General features: G+C 61.1%; 2 protein-coding genes across 4 annotated transcripts in view; one reads left to right on the forward strand and one right to left on the reverse strand.

Moving 5' to 3' along the window:
• LOC105501882 (cytochrome b-245 light chain) overlaps positions 1 to 5,080 on the forward strand; it is a 7,566-nt gene extending 2,486 nt beyond the window's left edge. For 2 of the 3 annotated variants that reach the window (XM_011928008.1, XM_011928010.1), the window contains exons 2-6: positions 491 to 560; positions 1,435 to 1,509; positions 1,776 to 1,859; positions 2,438 to 2,519; positions 4,802 to 5,080. In XM_011928008.1, the coding sequence (XP_011783398.1) occupies positions 491 to 560; positions 1,435 to 1,509; positions 1,776 to 1,859; positions 2,438 to 2,519; positions 4,802 to 5,017 (527 nt within the window). In that variant the 3' untranslated portion in view covers positions 5,018 to 5,080. The remainder of the gene's footprint in view (positions 1 to 490; positions 561 to 1,434; positions 1,510 to 1,775; positions 1,860 to 2,437; positions 2,520 to 4,801) is intronic. The other variant, XM_011928009.1, reaches the window with a different exon arrangement.
• A 2,463-nt stretch (positions 5,081 to 7,543) lies between these two features.
• IL17C (interleukin 17C) lies at positions 7,544 to 9,437 on the reverse strand. Its single transcript, XM_011928011.1, has 3 exons — positions 9,389 to 9,437; positions 8,690 to 9,018; positions 7,544 to 8,194 (listed from the first exon to the last, which is right to left on the reverse strand). The coding sequence occupies exons 1-3, from the start codon at positions 9,392 to 9,394 to the stop codon at positions 7,936 to 7,938; spliced, it is 594 nt and encodes a 197-aa protein (XP_011783401.1). The 5' UTR covers positions 9,395 to 9,437; the 3' UTR covers positions 7,544 to 7,935.
• Between the last annotated feature and the right edge of the window lie 711 nt (positions 9,438 to 10,148).

Consider the following 10,148-nt stretch of genomic DNA (forward strand, 5'->3'; position numbering starts at 1 on the left):
CCCCCCGCCCAAAAAACGGTGCAGAAATAGCCATATCAGACGAAACCGAAATTAAGGCGAAACAGCTGACGGGTGAAGAGGAACTCCGTATCAGGAGGACAGACACTCCCCCAAGAAGATGCAGAAACCACACTCGGCCTATTGGCTTTCAGTGCATCAGAGACTCATGGTGACAAGGGGTCCATTCGGGGGTCCCAGAGCCCAGGGGCACAGGCCCACGGGGGCTGCAGGTCGGGCCGTCCCTGGCCGCTCCTGGGACCTAGAGCCCGGGCATGTCCAGCACCCCCTCCGCCAGCCCGTGCGCCACAGGCTCTCTCTTCACCAGCGCAGAGGGTGCCTCCTGGGGGTGTCCCTGACCCTGTCACTGTGCTGTGGGGATGGGGAGGGGGCAGCTCTGGGTGGCCTGGTGGCCCACAGTAGGTAGAGAAGGGGAGTGGCCCAGGCCCCCAGGACGGGAGTCCCACAGTGCCTGACCTACTTCTCCCCGCAGTCCTCATCACCGGGGGCATCGTGGCCACAGCTGGCCGCTTCACCCAGTGGTACTTTGGTGCTTACTCCATGTATCCTTCCATTTGAGGCTCTGGGGGGCGGGGAACGCCCAGGGCAGAGCCAGGGAACCACTTCACAGTGAGCTGTTCGCCTCTGCTCCCCGCCACTGCAGCCAGGCTGGGACACAGGGTGGGCTGTCCACGGGTTGGGCAGCCTAGGCCCCAGCAGCCAGGCTCCTCACCTGGGCCATGTGGTGGTCAGCGGCAGACCCCCAGTCTGAGTCCCGGTGAGGGGTGGGCAGGGGGTGTCACCAGAGGGCCAGGGCCAGCACTGAGGCCTCCCGGTTGGACTGCTGGGATCCTGTCTGCCTCCTCCTGTCAGTCAGTCCCCTTGCCTGGCCCCTCCACCTCCTTTGCCCCATCTCAGCCCAGCCGTACCTTGCGACAAGCAGCACTGGGCAGGGTGGTGGGAGGGCGGGCGTGGGCAACCCCGAGTGCCGGACCTGTTGGAACCTCCCGTGGCTGCCTCCTGGCTCTCTGACCTCAGGCAGTGGCTGCCCCCCTTTTTTTTTTTTTTTTTTTTTGAGACACGGTCTCGCTCTGTCCCCCAGGCTGGAGTGCAGTGATGCAGTCGTGACTCATGGCAGCCTCCACCTGGACTCAGGCCACCCTCTTACCTCAGCCTCTGGAGTAGCTGGGACCACAGGCACACACCACCACCCCTGGCTGACTTTTAAATTTTTTGTTGAGATGAGGGTCTCACTGTGTTGCCCTGGCTGGTCTCAAACTCCTGGGCTCCAGTGATCCTCCCGCCTCAGCCTCCCACAGTGCTGGGATTCCAGATGTGAGCCGCTGTGCTCGGGCCTCTCTGTGTTGTCTTCAGTAACGAGGGTTCCCTGTGGCCGCGCAGGCTGAGCTGGGCTGTTCCTTAACCACATGGCTTCAGCGTGGCGGGCGTGTTTGTCTGCCTGCTGGAGTATCCCCGGGGGAAGAGGAAGAAGGGCTCCACCATGGAGCGCTGGTGAGTCTCCCTCCTGCTCTGGGGTCTCTCCCGGGGCTGCGGGGCCAGGCAGGGCTCACAGGGTCGGGTACGTGGAGCCTAGTTCCTCACTCAGAGGCTTCGCAACCAATTCTTTGGTGCTTGTGGGCAAACCAAGGCCGGTGCCTGCCCGCTGTGTCTTCTGGGAGGAAAGAGGCCTGGGTGCCCTGGGGTCGTCAGCAGGGCAGCAGGGGAGTCCTGAGTGGGAGAGGCCCAGCCGCTCTGTCTCCCCTTCCTCCCTCGCGCAGGGGGCAGAAGTACATGACCTCCGTGGTGAAGCTGTTCGGGCCCCTCACCAGGAATTACTACGTTCGGGCCGTCCTGCACCTCCTGTGAGTCCCCACCCTGCACCCCCTCTAGGGCTCAGGGGGGCTTGGAGCCGACCCTCCCCCACTGTCCCACCGGCCGGGCTGCCTGGACAGAAGCCAGCCCCTACTTACCTCGATGTTTTTCCAAACAAAAATTCGGGTCCCCGGCTCTGGGGGGCCCCCCGATCCTGTGTCTGCTGTCTAGTGTGCAGGATCTGTAAGGATCCTCCCCAAACCTGAGTAGCTCCGATCCTGTCTGGAGTCAGCAGGCCCTGCTGGGGGGTCTCGCCTGGGCTTCCTGGTAGGGGTGGAGGGTTCCGTGCTGTGTGTCTGGTGGTTCCTGCCGGCCGAGGCCAGGACACCGGCACGGAGCTGCCCTGCCGCTGCTGGGGGTTCCTCTGAGCAAGTACCCTAGAGCCACTCGCGTCCACATCAAGGCCGAGAATACCCAGGACTGAAACAAGCCCTGGGCCGTGCACATCCCCTGGGTCTGTGGTCTGCCTTGTCCTGAGACTTTGTGGCCTTGGGCCCCAGACCTGGGGCTCCATTCCCCTTTCTGAGTGCCCTTCTGTGTCCCTGCCTCCCACCCCCCACTCCCCCAGGCTCTCGGTGCCCGCCGGCTTCCTGCTGGCCACCATCCTGGGGACTGCCTGCCTGGCCATCGCGAGCGGCATCTACCTGTTGGTGAGTGGCGCCCTCTGAGGTCAGCCCCAGCCACCCCCACCCCCTGCCCCTGCCCTGACACCCTCGGACATACGTGGCCCTTGAAGTCAGCTCTGTAGGCCGAGCCGAGGCTGGGAGCAAGCGCGAGCCCGGGCGTGTGCTCACAGCACGGCAGGGACGCAGCAGTTGCCGCTGCCGTTTTTGGCGCGTCTCGTGTGTTGGGTCATTTCCCTGCATTTCCTCATCAACCCGCACCACGGCCCTGGGAGGGGTACTGGTGTCCCCACTTTACAGACGAAGAGGCGGAGGCTCAGGGAGGTGCTGTGGCCGGCCTGGGGCCATGCAGCCGGCGGAAGGCTATGCCTGGGCTTGGGTCCATTTATCAGGCTTTTCTCACCTCAACCCTATTTGCGCTGATTCGTGGGCGGTGCCAGGATCACGCAGTCACGCAGACATTTTCTTAAACCGCTGACACCTGGGTTTGGTTTAGGACCACAGCAGCCTGTGAGAGGGCTGCCCATCCCACGGGATACAGTGATCTTTCTGAGAGGCCAGGGATGGGTGGGAGGACAGGGCGCAGCCTGGCCAGGCCTTGGGTGAAATGCCCTCTGCCTACCCTGGGCTCCGGAACAGACGGCTGCAAGCCACCTCTTACTGCAGGGGTCTCTGAGTGGACGGAGCCCTCAGACTTTGCTTATTTAAATCCTTTTGTCCCTAGAGGCAAGTGCCTCCTGCCCACAGAGGCAAACGCACACTAAACCAAACCCAGGTGTCGGCAGTTTAAGAAAATGTCTGCATGACTGCGTACATCCTGGCACCGCCCACAAATCAGCGCAAAGTGTGTGTGTGGTGTTAAATGTGCAGTACTTTCTGTGTGTGCCTTCCACGTATGTAAGTGGAGTTCTGCTTCAAGGCTCATTGACCTGCCACCGGCCTCTCAGGGCTCTCCTTTAGAATCCCTTCCTCTTGCCAAGCGCTCTTCTGGGCTGTTGCTTTGTTGCACCACATGCCCCCTGGCTCCCTGCTATCACATACAGCTAGCCGCTCCTGGAGACCTCAGTAGGAATTCCTTGTGCTAAACCCAGAGAGGAATTGCCGGGTCAGGCATCAGCCTCTGTACCGTTGACCCTGCTGGGCTCAGCTGCTCCCCAGCAGACAACCTACCACCGGCCGTGCCGGCCCTATTGCCCCCACCTGGCGCACAGCGCTTTCTCCCACGCTTGGCAGTTCCACAGCACGAGGCTGGCCGTGCGGAGCCTGGACTCGCTCTTCTCTGACTGTGGATCTGCGCTGTTGGAGTTTCTTCTCCCTTGAGTTGCCTGTTCATATCCTTTGTCCATTTTTCTATTGTGGTTTTTGTCTTTTTCTTAACTTGCAGGAATTTCACGTATTATTTTAGCTACTGAGCCTTCGTCACCTTTAGACACTGTGAATGCCTTCCTGCTTTCTGGGAAGGGTCTGTTAACTTGGCCCGTGAAGTCCTTCACTGCACTGAAGAGCAGATGTTTCCCTGTTTACTTGCTGTGTGGTCTGTGCTTTGTAAAAACACCTTTCCCTGGCCCTGGGTCCTGTGTTCACGTTCCTGCATTTTCTTCTATCAGCCTTATAGTTTTGCTCTTCAGGACGGAATATTTCCGTTTTGGAGTTAGGTAGGATCGCAGATGTCCCGTTTCTCTTTCTGCTTCATGACGGATATGATGTGACATATTTTTCTACCGGATCTTGTGGAATAGAAGATGAAAAGCACACACTCCCGGGTCCGCTTGACCTGTTGCAGTGGAACCTCCGGGCATGGGCCCAGGAGTCTGTATTTTTAGTCAGCCAGTGGAATCCGGCGTTCTTCAAGCTCTGCCCCTGACCCCCATGTGCAGAAATGCCTGGGCACCCTTGGGGGGCTGCCGGCCAGGGTGGGTGAATGGCACCCACCAGACGGAGCCGGGCCTGCTACTCTCCTGGGCCACCCCTCCTGCTGGACCTCAGGCGTCCTCCCTGCCCTCGGCTCCCTGCCTTGGCACCTTGGGAGGAGAATTTAGGTGCTGGAATTTGCATCTGGGAGTGTCCACCAGGGAATCTTCCAGAAGCCCAGGGGTTCCTGCCCTACCCCTGGCATGAAGAAATAGCTTGGGTTGGTGTCAGGCCGACCCAGGTCCTGGCTGTGTGGCCTCCGGCCCTCACTTCTCTGAGCGGCAGTCACGCCATCCCGCGTGGGATTCAGACTTGTCCCGGGGCCCCTGGCGGGGTGGGCCTCCAGGGAGAGAGGGCCGGCTTTGGGGCGTGGGGCCCAACCCCTCCGTGCCCCGCAGGCGGCCGTGCGCGGTGAGCAGTGGACACCGATCGAGCCCAAGCCCCGGGAGCGCCCGCAGATCGGAGGCACCATCAAGCAGCCGCCCACCAACCCCCCGCCGCGGCCCCCGGCCGAGGCCCGCAAGAAGCCCAGCGAGGAGGAGGCGGCGGCGGCGGGGGGACCCCCGGGAGGTCCCCAGGCCAACCCCATCCCGGTGACCGACGAGGTCGTGTGACTTCACCCCAGACCTGCCCTCCTGCCCGGGCGCCCGCCCGCAATAAACGCAGCAAAGCCCGGAGCGTGCGCCTGAGCCTCTGCCTGGGGCCGGTGGGCGGGGCCGGGGTAGCGATGGTTCCCGAGGCCTGGGCCGGCACCCCTTTTCCTGCTGGCCGGGCCGCATTCCAGTTTCATTAGCATCAGCATCGCCTTCCTTGTCAGCAGCACATGAAATCCCAGGTACCCTATATTCCACGAAATACAGTACCTGGGGATTCCAGGTGTGTGCCTCCCTAGAAAGGTCCTCCCGGCCTGGAGGAGGTAACGGAGTCCTCCCTTGATAGCTCTCCCAGGCCCTGCAGGCCCTCCACACCTAGCGCCTCCCTAAGGGGCTTGGATTCCAGAGGCATTAAGTGAAAAGGGAACAGGGCGGGAGCCATGTGGCGAGCCTCTACCTTGCGCCTCTTTTCTGTAGAAACTGGGGTGAGGCTGGTGGCGGATGCACCCTTGTTTTCCCCCCACACTGATGCTGGAGGGCTCTCCAGCTGCCCAGGACACTCAGGCCAAGTTGTAGGGGGCTTCTGGACGCTCCTGCTCCTCACTTGTGCGGAGGCTGTGGCTGGCTGCACAGGCACCTGCCCACAGGTCCTCGCCACCACCCCAGCCGGGTGCCCTCAAAGCTTTGCCGTGCATCAGCCACATCCCCTGCCACTGGACTCTCACCAAGGCACCCACTCTCCTGAGGCTGGAGAAGCCCTTGCCTGCTGCTTGCCCACCTGCTTTCCCAGCAACTCAACACTTCAGAGCCAGGGACTTCTGTTCCCGGGGCTTTCAGAATCCGCCCCCCACCAGCCAACACTCAGCACCATGCAGTCATCTCAATCCAGCCTCGTCTCAGCTGTCCCCCCCAGATCACCAAGCTTCAGGTCACCCTTGAAACCCCCACATCCCCACGTCCAATCCTGGCCCAAATCCAGACCCCAGCTACGTGGGCCATCCCCACCCAGGCCACCTGCCATCTCCCGCTCTTCCCTCACCTCCAAAAACAATCCTGTCACTGCCATTGAAACCCAAACCCCACCCCAGTGCCTCCAGCTCTGAACCCACAGGCTCAGCTCCCTTCAATGACAGCCACAAGCTTCTGATGGCCCCATGGCAGACACAATCTGCACCCAGTGCCCTGCCCTGCCCCACCCCCGCCGTCCTCCTCTCACTTGGCGTCAGCCATACAGGCCACTCTCTGACCCTTGGACACACCCAGCATGTGTCTTCTCAGGGCCTTTGCATGGGCTCTTCCTGCTGCCTGGAGCTATTCCCTGCATGGCTGCCTGGCTCCTTCCTCCTCCCCTTCAGGTCTTCGAGGCCTCCCTGACCCTCTGCTTAGAACCGCAGCCCCTCCCCCAGAGCCTCTGTCCTGGACTCATTCACAGACTAAACACCACTTGTTCCCTCAGTCACTATGGGGGCAGGAGGGATTTTGACTATTTTGTTCTCAGCCTGTTCCCAGTGCCAGGCGCCTGGTGGAAACTCAATATGGCTGGGTGTGGTGGCGCATGCCTATAATCTCAGCAGTCTGGGAGGCCAAGGTGGGAGGATCACTTGAGCTCAGGAGTTCAAGACCAACCTGGCCAACATGGCGAAACCCCGCCTCTACCAAAAATACAAATATTAGTTGGGTGTGGTGGCACACGCCTGTACTGGGAAGCTGAACTGGGAGAATCACTTGAACCTAGAAGGTGGGGGTTGCAGTGCACTGAAGTCACACCACTGCACTCCAGCCTGGGCAACAGAGCGAGACCCTTTCTCAAAAAAGAAAAGAAATATGTTGAATGAAAATTCTACCTCCTGGACAAAGGCCACCACCTCCAGGAAGTCTTCCCTGAGACCTCCTCCTCTGGGGGTCTGAGTGGAGTCCCCCACCCCTATTTCCAGGCACCTGGACATGGTAGGTGGGTGAGCCAGGGGGCCAGGCAGAGGAGGGGCTAAAAACTGCCCAGCAGCCCCACGGCAATGTCGGCCCTCAGGACTGGGGGCCGAGAGACTGAGACCCTGAGACTGTCACAGGCCTGGGCCCCTTTTCCACGACTGAGGCTGCTTACCCCAGGGTCCCTTAACTAAAATCTCCAGCAGAGCCTGGGCCCAGAGCCTGGCTAGTTCACCTTTAGGGAGGGCGCCTTGGTCTTGGCTGTTGATCCGACCCACAGAGGCTTGGGGCCCTGCCTTGAGCTGACAGCCCTGCAGTTCATCCTGAGAGACTTTCGCCTGGGGGCCGAGATGGTGCCCCAGGCGCTCACATCATCACAAAGCGCAGGGCTCAAGGCTCTGCCTGGGGAAGGCGGCTCATTCCTGTCCCCAGGGATATCCTCCGGGGAGACACCGTGGGCAGAGCAGGGACACCTGTGCTCCCCCATGCTAGAGCTCAGTCCCACCTGCATGCACTGCTCGCTGCTGCATAGACCTTTCTGGAAGGATGCCCCAGAATTGGGTCCGTGGGTGGCCTGGGCCAGGGCTGAGCGGGAGAATGTCGCAGTGAATGTTGGCCTCGGGGGATGTGTTCATCAGTTTAATAACAAACGTACACTAAAATAATTGTTTAAGAAACAGGGGTACTTCCAAGGAGGTTGGAGCCTGGGGGGCCTGAGGTCAGTGATAGGGTGAGGGAAGCCGGGAGCGGGGCGGGGAGCCAAGGTACAGGTGGCTGTGTGACACCTTTTCTGTGGCTTTAAGGGCTGGAAGAGGTGCTGAGCTCCTTCTACTCCCAACTACTGAGGCTGGAGATGGGGAGAACAGTGGGGGGCCGTCCTCCAGACACGGGGGATGCCTGGACCCCAAGGGTAGTGTTGGGGTAGGCATATAAATAACAATAAATACACATAAATAGGGGGTGCCCTCTGGGGAGCCCATGTGTCCAGTCTAGGGGCTCCATGGCCTCGGCGGTCACACTGACCGGGGCAGCACGCAGGTGCAGCCGACAGGCACGCGAATGAACTCGGTGTGGAAGGCGAAGGCCCCTGGCGTGGGGAGCCCCGAGCCGTCACGGGAGCAGGGCTGGCGGCGCAACACCAGCAGGCTCTGGAGCAGCCGCACGGAGTTGAGCGCAGCTGTCTCGCGGCCGGTCCGTGGGTCGATGCAGCCTCTGCACAGGCACTCGGCGAAGGCCAGCTTTTGTGGATAGCGGTCCTCGTCTGTGTCCACACTGCGGGACGGGGCGCACAGTGAGTCTCTGGCCCTACCCTTGCCTCCTTGAGGCTCCTCTCCCCTCAGGTTCCCTCCCCGAGTGCTCAGGATGGGACCTGAGGCAGTGAGGGCCGAGCCACACGGGCTTGGCGTGCAGTCAGGCTTATAAGTGGTGGAAATCCATGTGTCCCCAGGGCACTCCAAGAGCACAGAGCAGGGGCCAGAGGCCTCTAAAGCCTCCCTCCCGCTTCACCACCCAGCCCCACTTCTGCAGGAACCCAGGTGAGGGGGCCCAGAATTTCCCCAGGGGACCCTGGCCACCAAGGACAGTGGCAGGCAGGGCACGACCGCAAGAAGCAGCTCAGCCGCCCAGGTCAGCAGGGCCGGAGGGACGGAGCTCAGGTGGCCACGCCCACTTGACAGGGGCGAACCACCAAGGCCCAGAGAGCTCTCCAGGCAGGGCCCTGCCAGGGGAGGGGCAGCCCACGCCACAGCAGGATCCCCAGGTCCTCACCGGTATCTCCAGGGTGAGATGGAGCGCTGGTGGGTGTCTGCCTCCAACACCTCCTCTGGCCGCAGCATCGGGCACTGGGTCGCAGCTGAGGGCCTCTCATGCCTCCTCCTGTGGCTTGCTGCTTCCAGGCTGGACACCAGGGCTACAGGCAAAGCCTGCCCCCACTTGGCACCTCGAGCCAGCAGGTGTGGGGGGGCCTGGCCGAGGGGCAGTTCCTCAGCTGAGTAGCAGCGTGGGGTCCCATGAATGTGGGGGTGCCCCCTGAGGAAGGGGTCATGGTGGGCCAGGCATGCATGCAACCAGGTCAGAAACAGGAGGCCAGGGAGGAGCTGGTGAAACAGGCAGGTGGGTGGTTAGGGGGTGCCCAGGGCAGGGGGCACCTCACTTCCACCTCAGCTTTCCTTGTTCCCAAGGGAAAGATGGAGTACAGCCCTCCCTCTAAAGATCGGGAAACTGAAGCCCAGAGAGGCTAGCCCTTTAGCCCAAGACACCAGCATGCCAGGGCTCCGAGGATCTGTAGCTGCCTCCCCCTACCCGCAGACTGAGGGGTTTCCCAGAGCCCATCCCGACACCCTCATCCCAGGGTTCAGAGAACCCCACCCCAGCCCTTCCAGGCCAGGCTGTGCCATCCAAGTGGCAACCATCCAAGTGGCAACCATCCAAGTGGCAACCATCCAAGTGGCATGTGGAGAGGCTCACTGTCATGGTGGTGGCAGCAGGGCAGGCCGGGCTTGGAGCGGCCTGCACACCTGGCGGCAATCCCACAGTTGCACCTGGCCATGAACCTGGCAGCAGCCACTCTTATACCCGCGAGGCCACACCTGGGGGAAATTCCGGCACCACTTCCTTCTCGGGAAGTGCCCAGCTGGGGCACTTCCTTCTCTGGTCCCGCAGCCCCCACCTGCTGTGCATCAGGATACAGACACGCAAGGAGCCCTCGGGGAGCTCCGTCCTGTTACTCCCCTCCCCCGAGAGAGACTCTGCCCAACCTGAGCACCTGCCCAGGGTGCTGCCTTGTCTGACATTCTCAAACTGTTTTTTTTTTTTTTTTTTTTTGAGACAGGGTCTCGCTGTCACGCAAGCTGGAGTACAATGGCACTATCTCAGCTTACTGGAACCTCCACCTCCCAGGTTCAAGCGATTCTCCTGTCTCAGCCTCCCGAGTAGCTGGGATTACAGGCACCCACCACCATGCATGGCTAATTTTTGTACTTTTAGTACAGAAGGGGTTTTGCCATATTGGCCAGGCTGGTCTGCGGCTCCTGACCTCAAGTGATCTGCTTGACTTGGCCTCCCAAAGTGCTGGGATTATAGGAGTGAGCCATCGTGACCAGCCTTGAACCTCCTGTAAGAGGGTTTCTGCTTGCATATTTGTCCGCACCTTGCTGATTCAACTTGTAGGTTTTCATCTGGACCTGATAATGGCAGGGCGCTTTTGTACCCTATACAGTTCTGCTCC

This window comes from Colobus angolensis, unplaced genomic scaffold (genome assembly GCF_000951035.1).
Source record: "Colobus angolensis palliatus isolate OR3802 unplaced genomic scaffold, Cang.pa_1.0 Scaffold76, whole genome shotgun sequence".
NCBI classification, from domain to species: Eukaryota; Metazoa; Chordata; class Mammalia; order Primates; family Cercopithecidae; genus Colobus; species Colobus angolensis.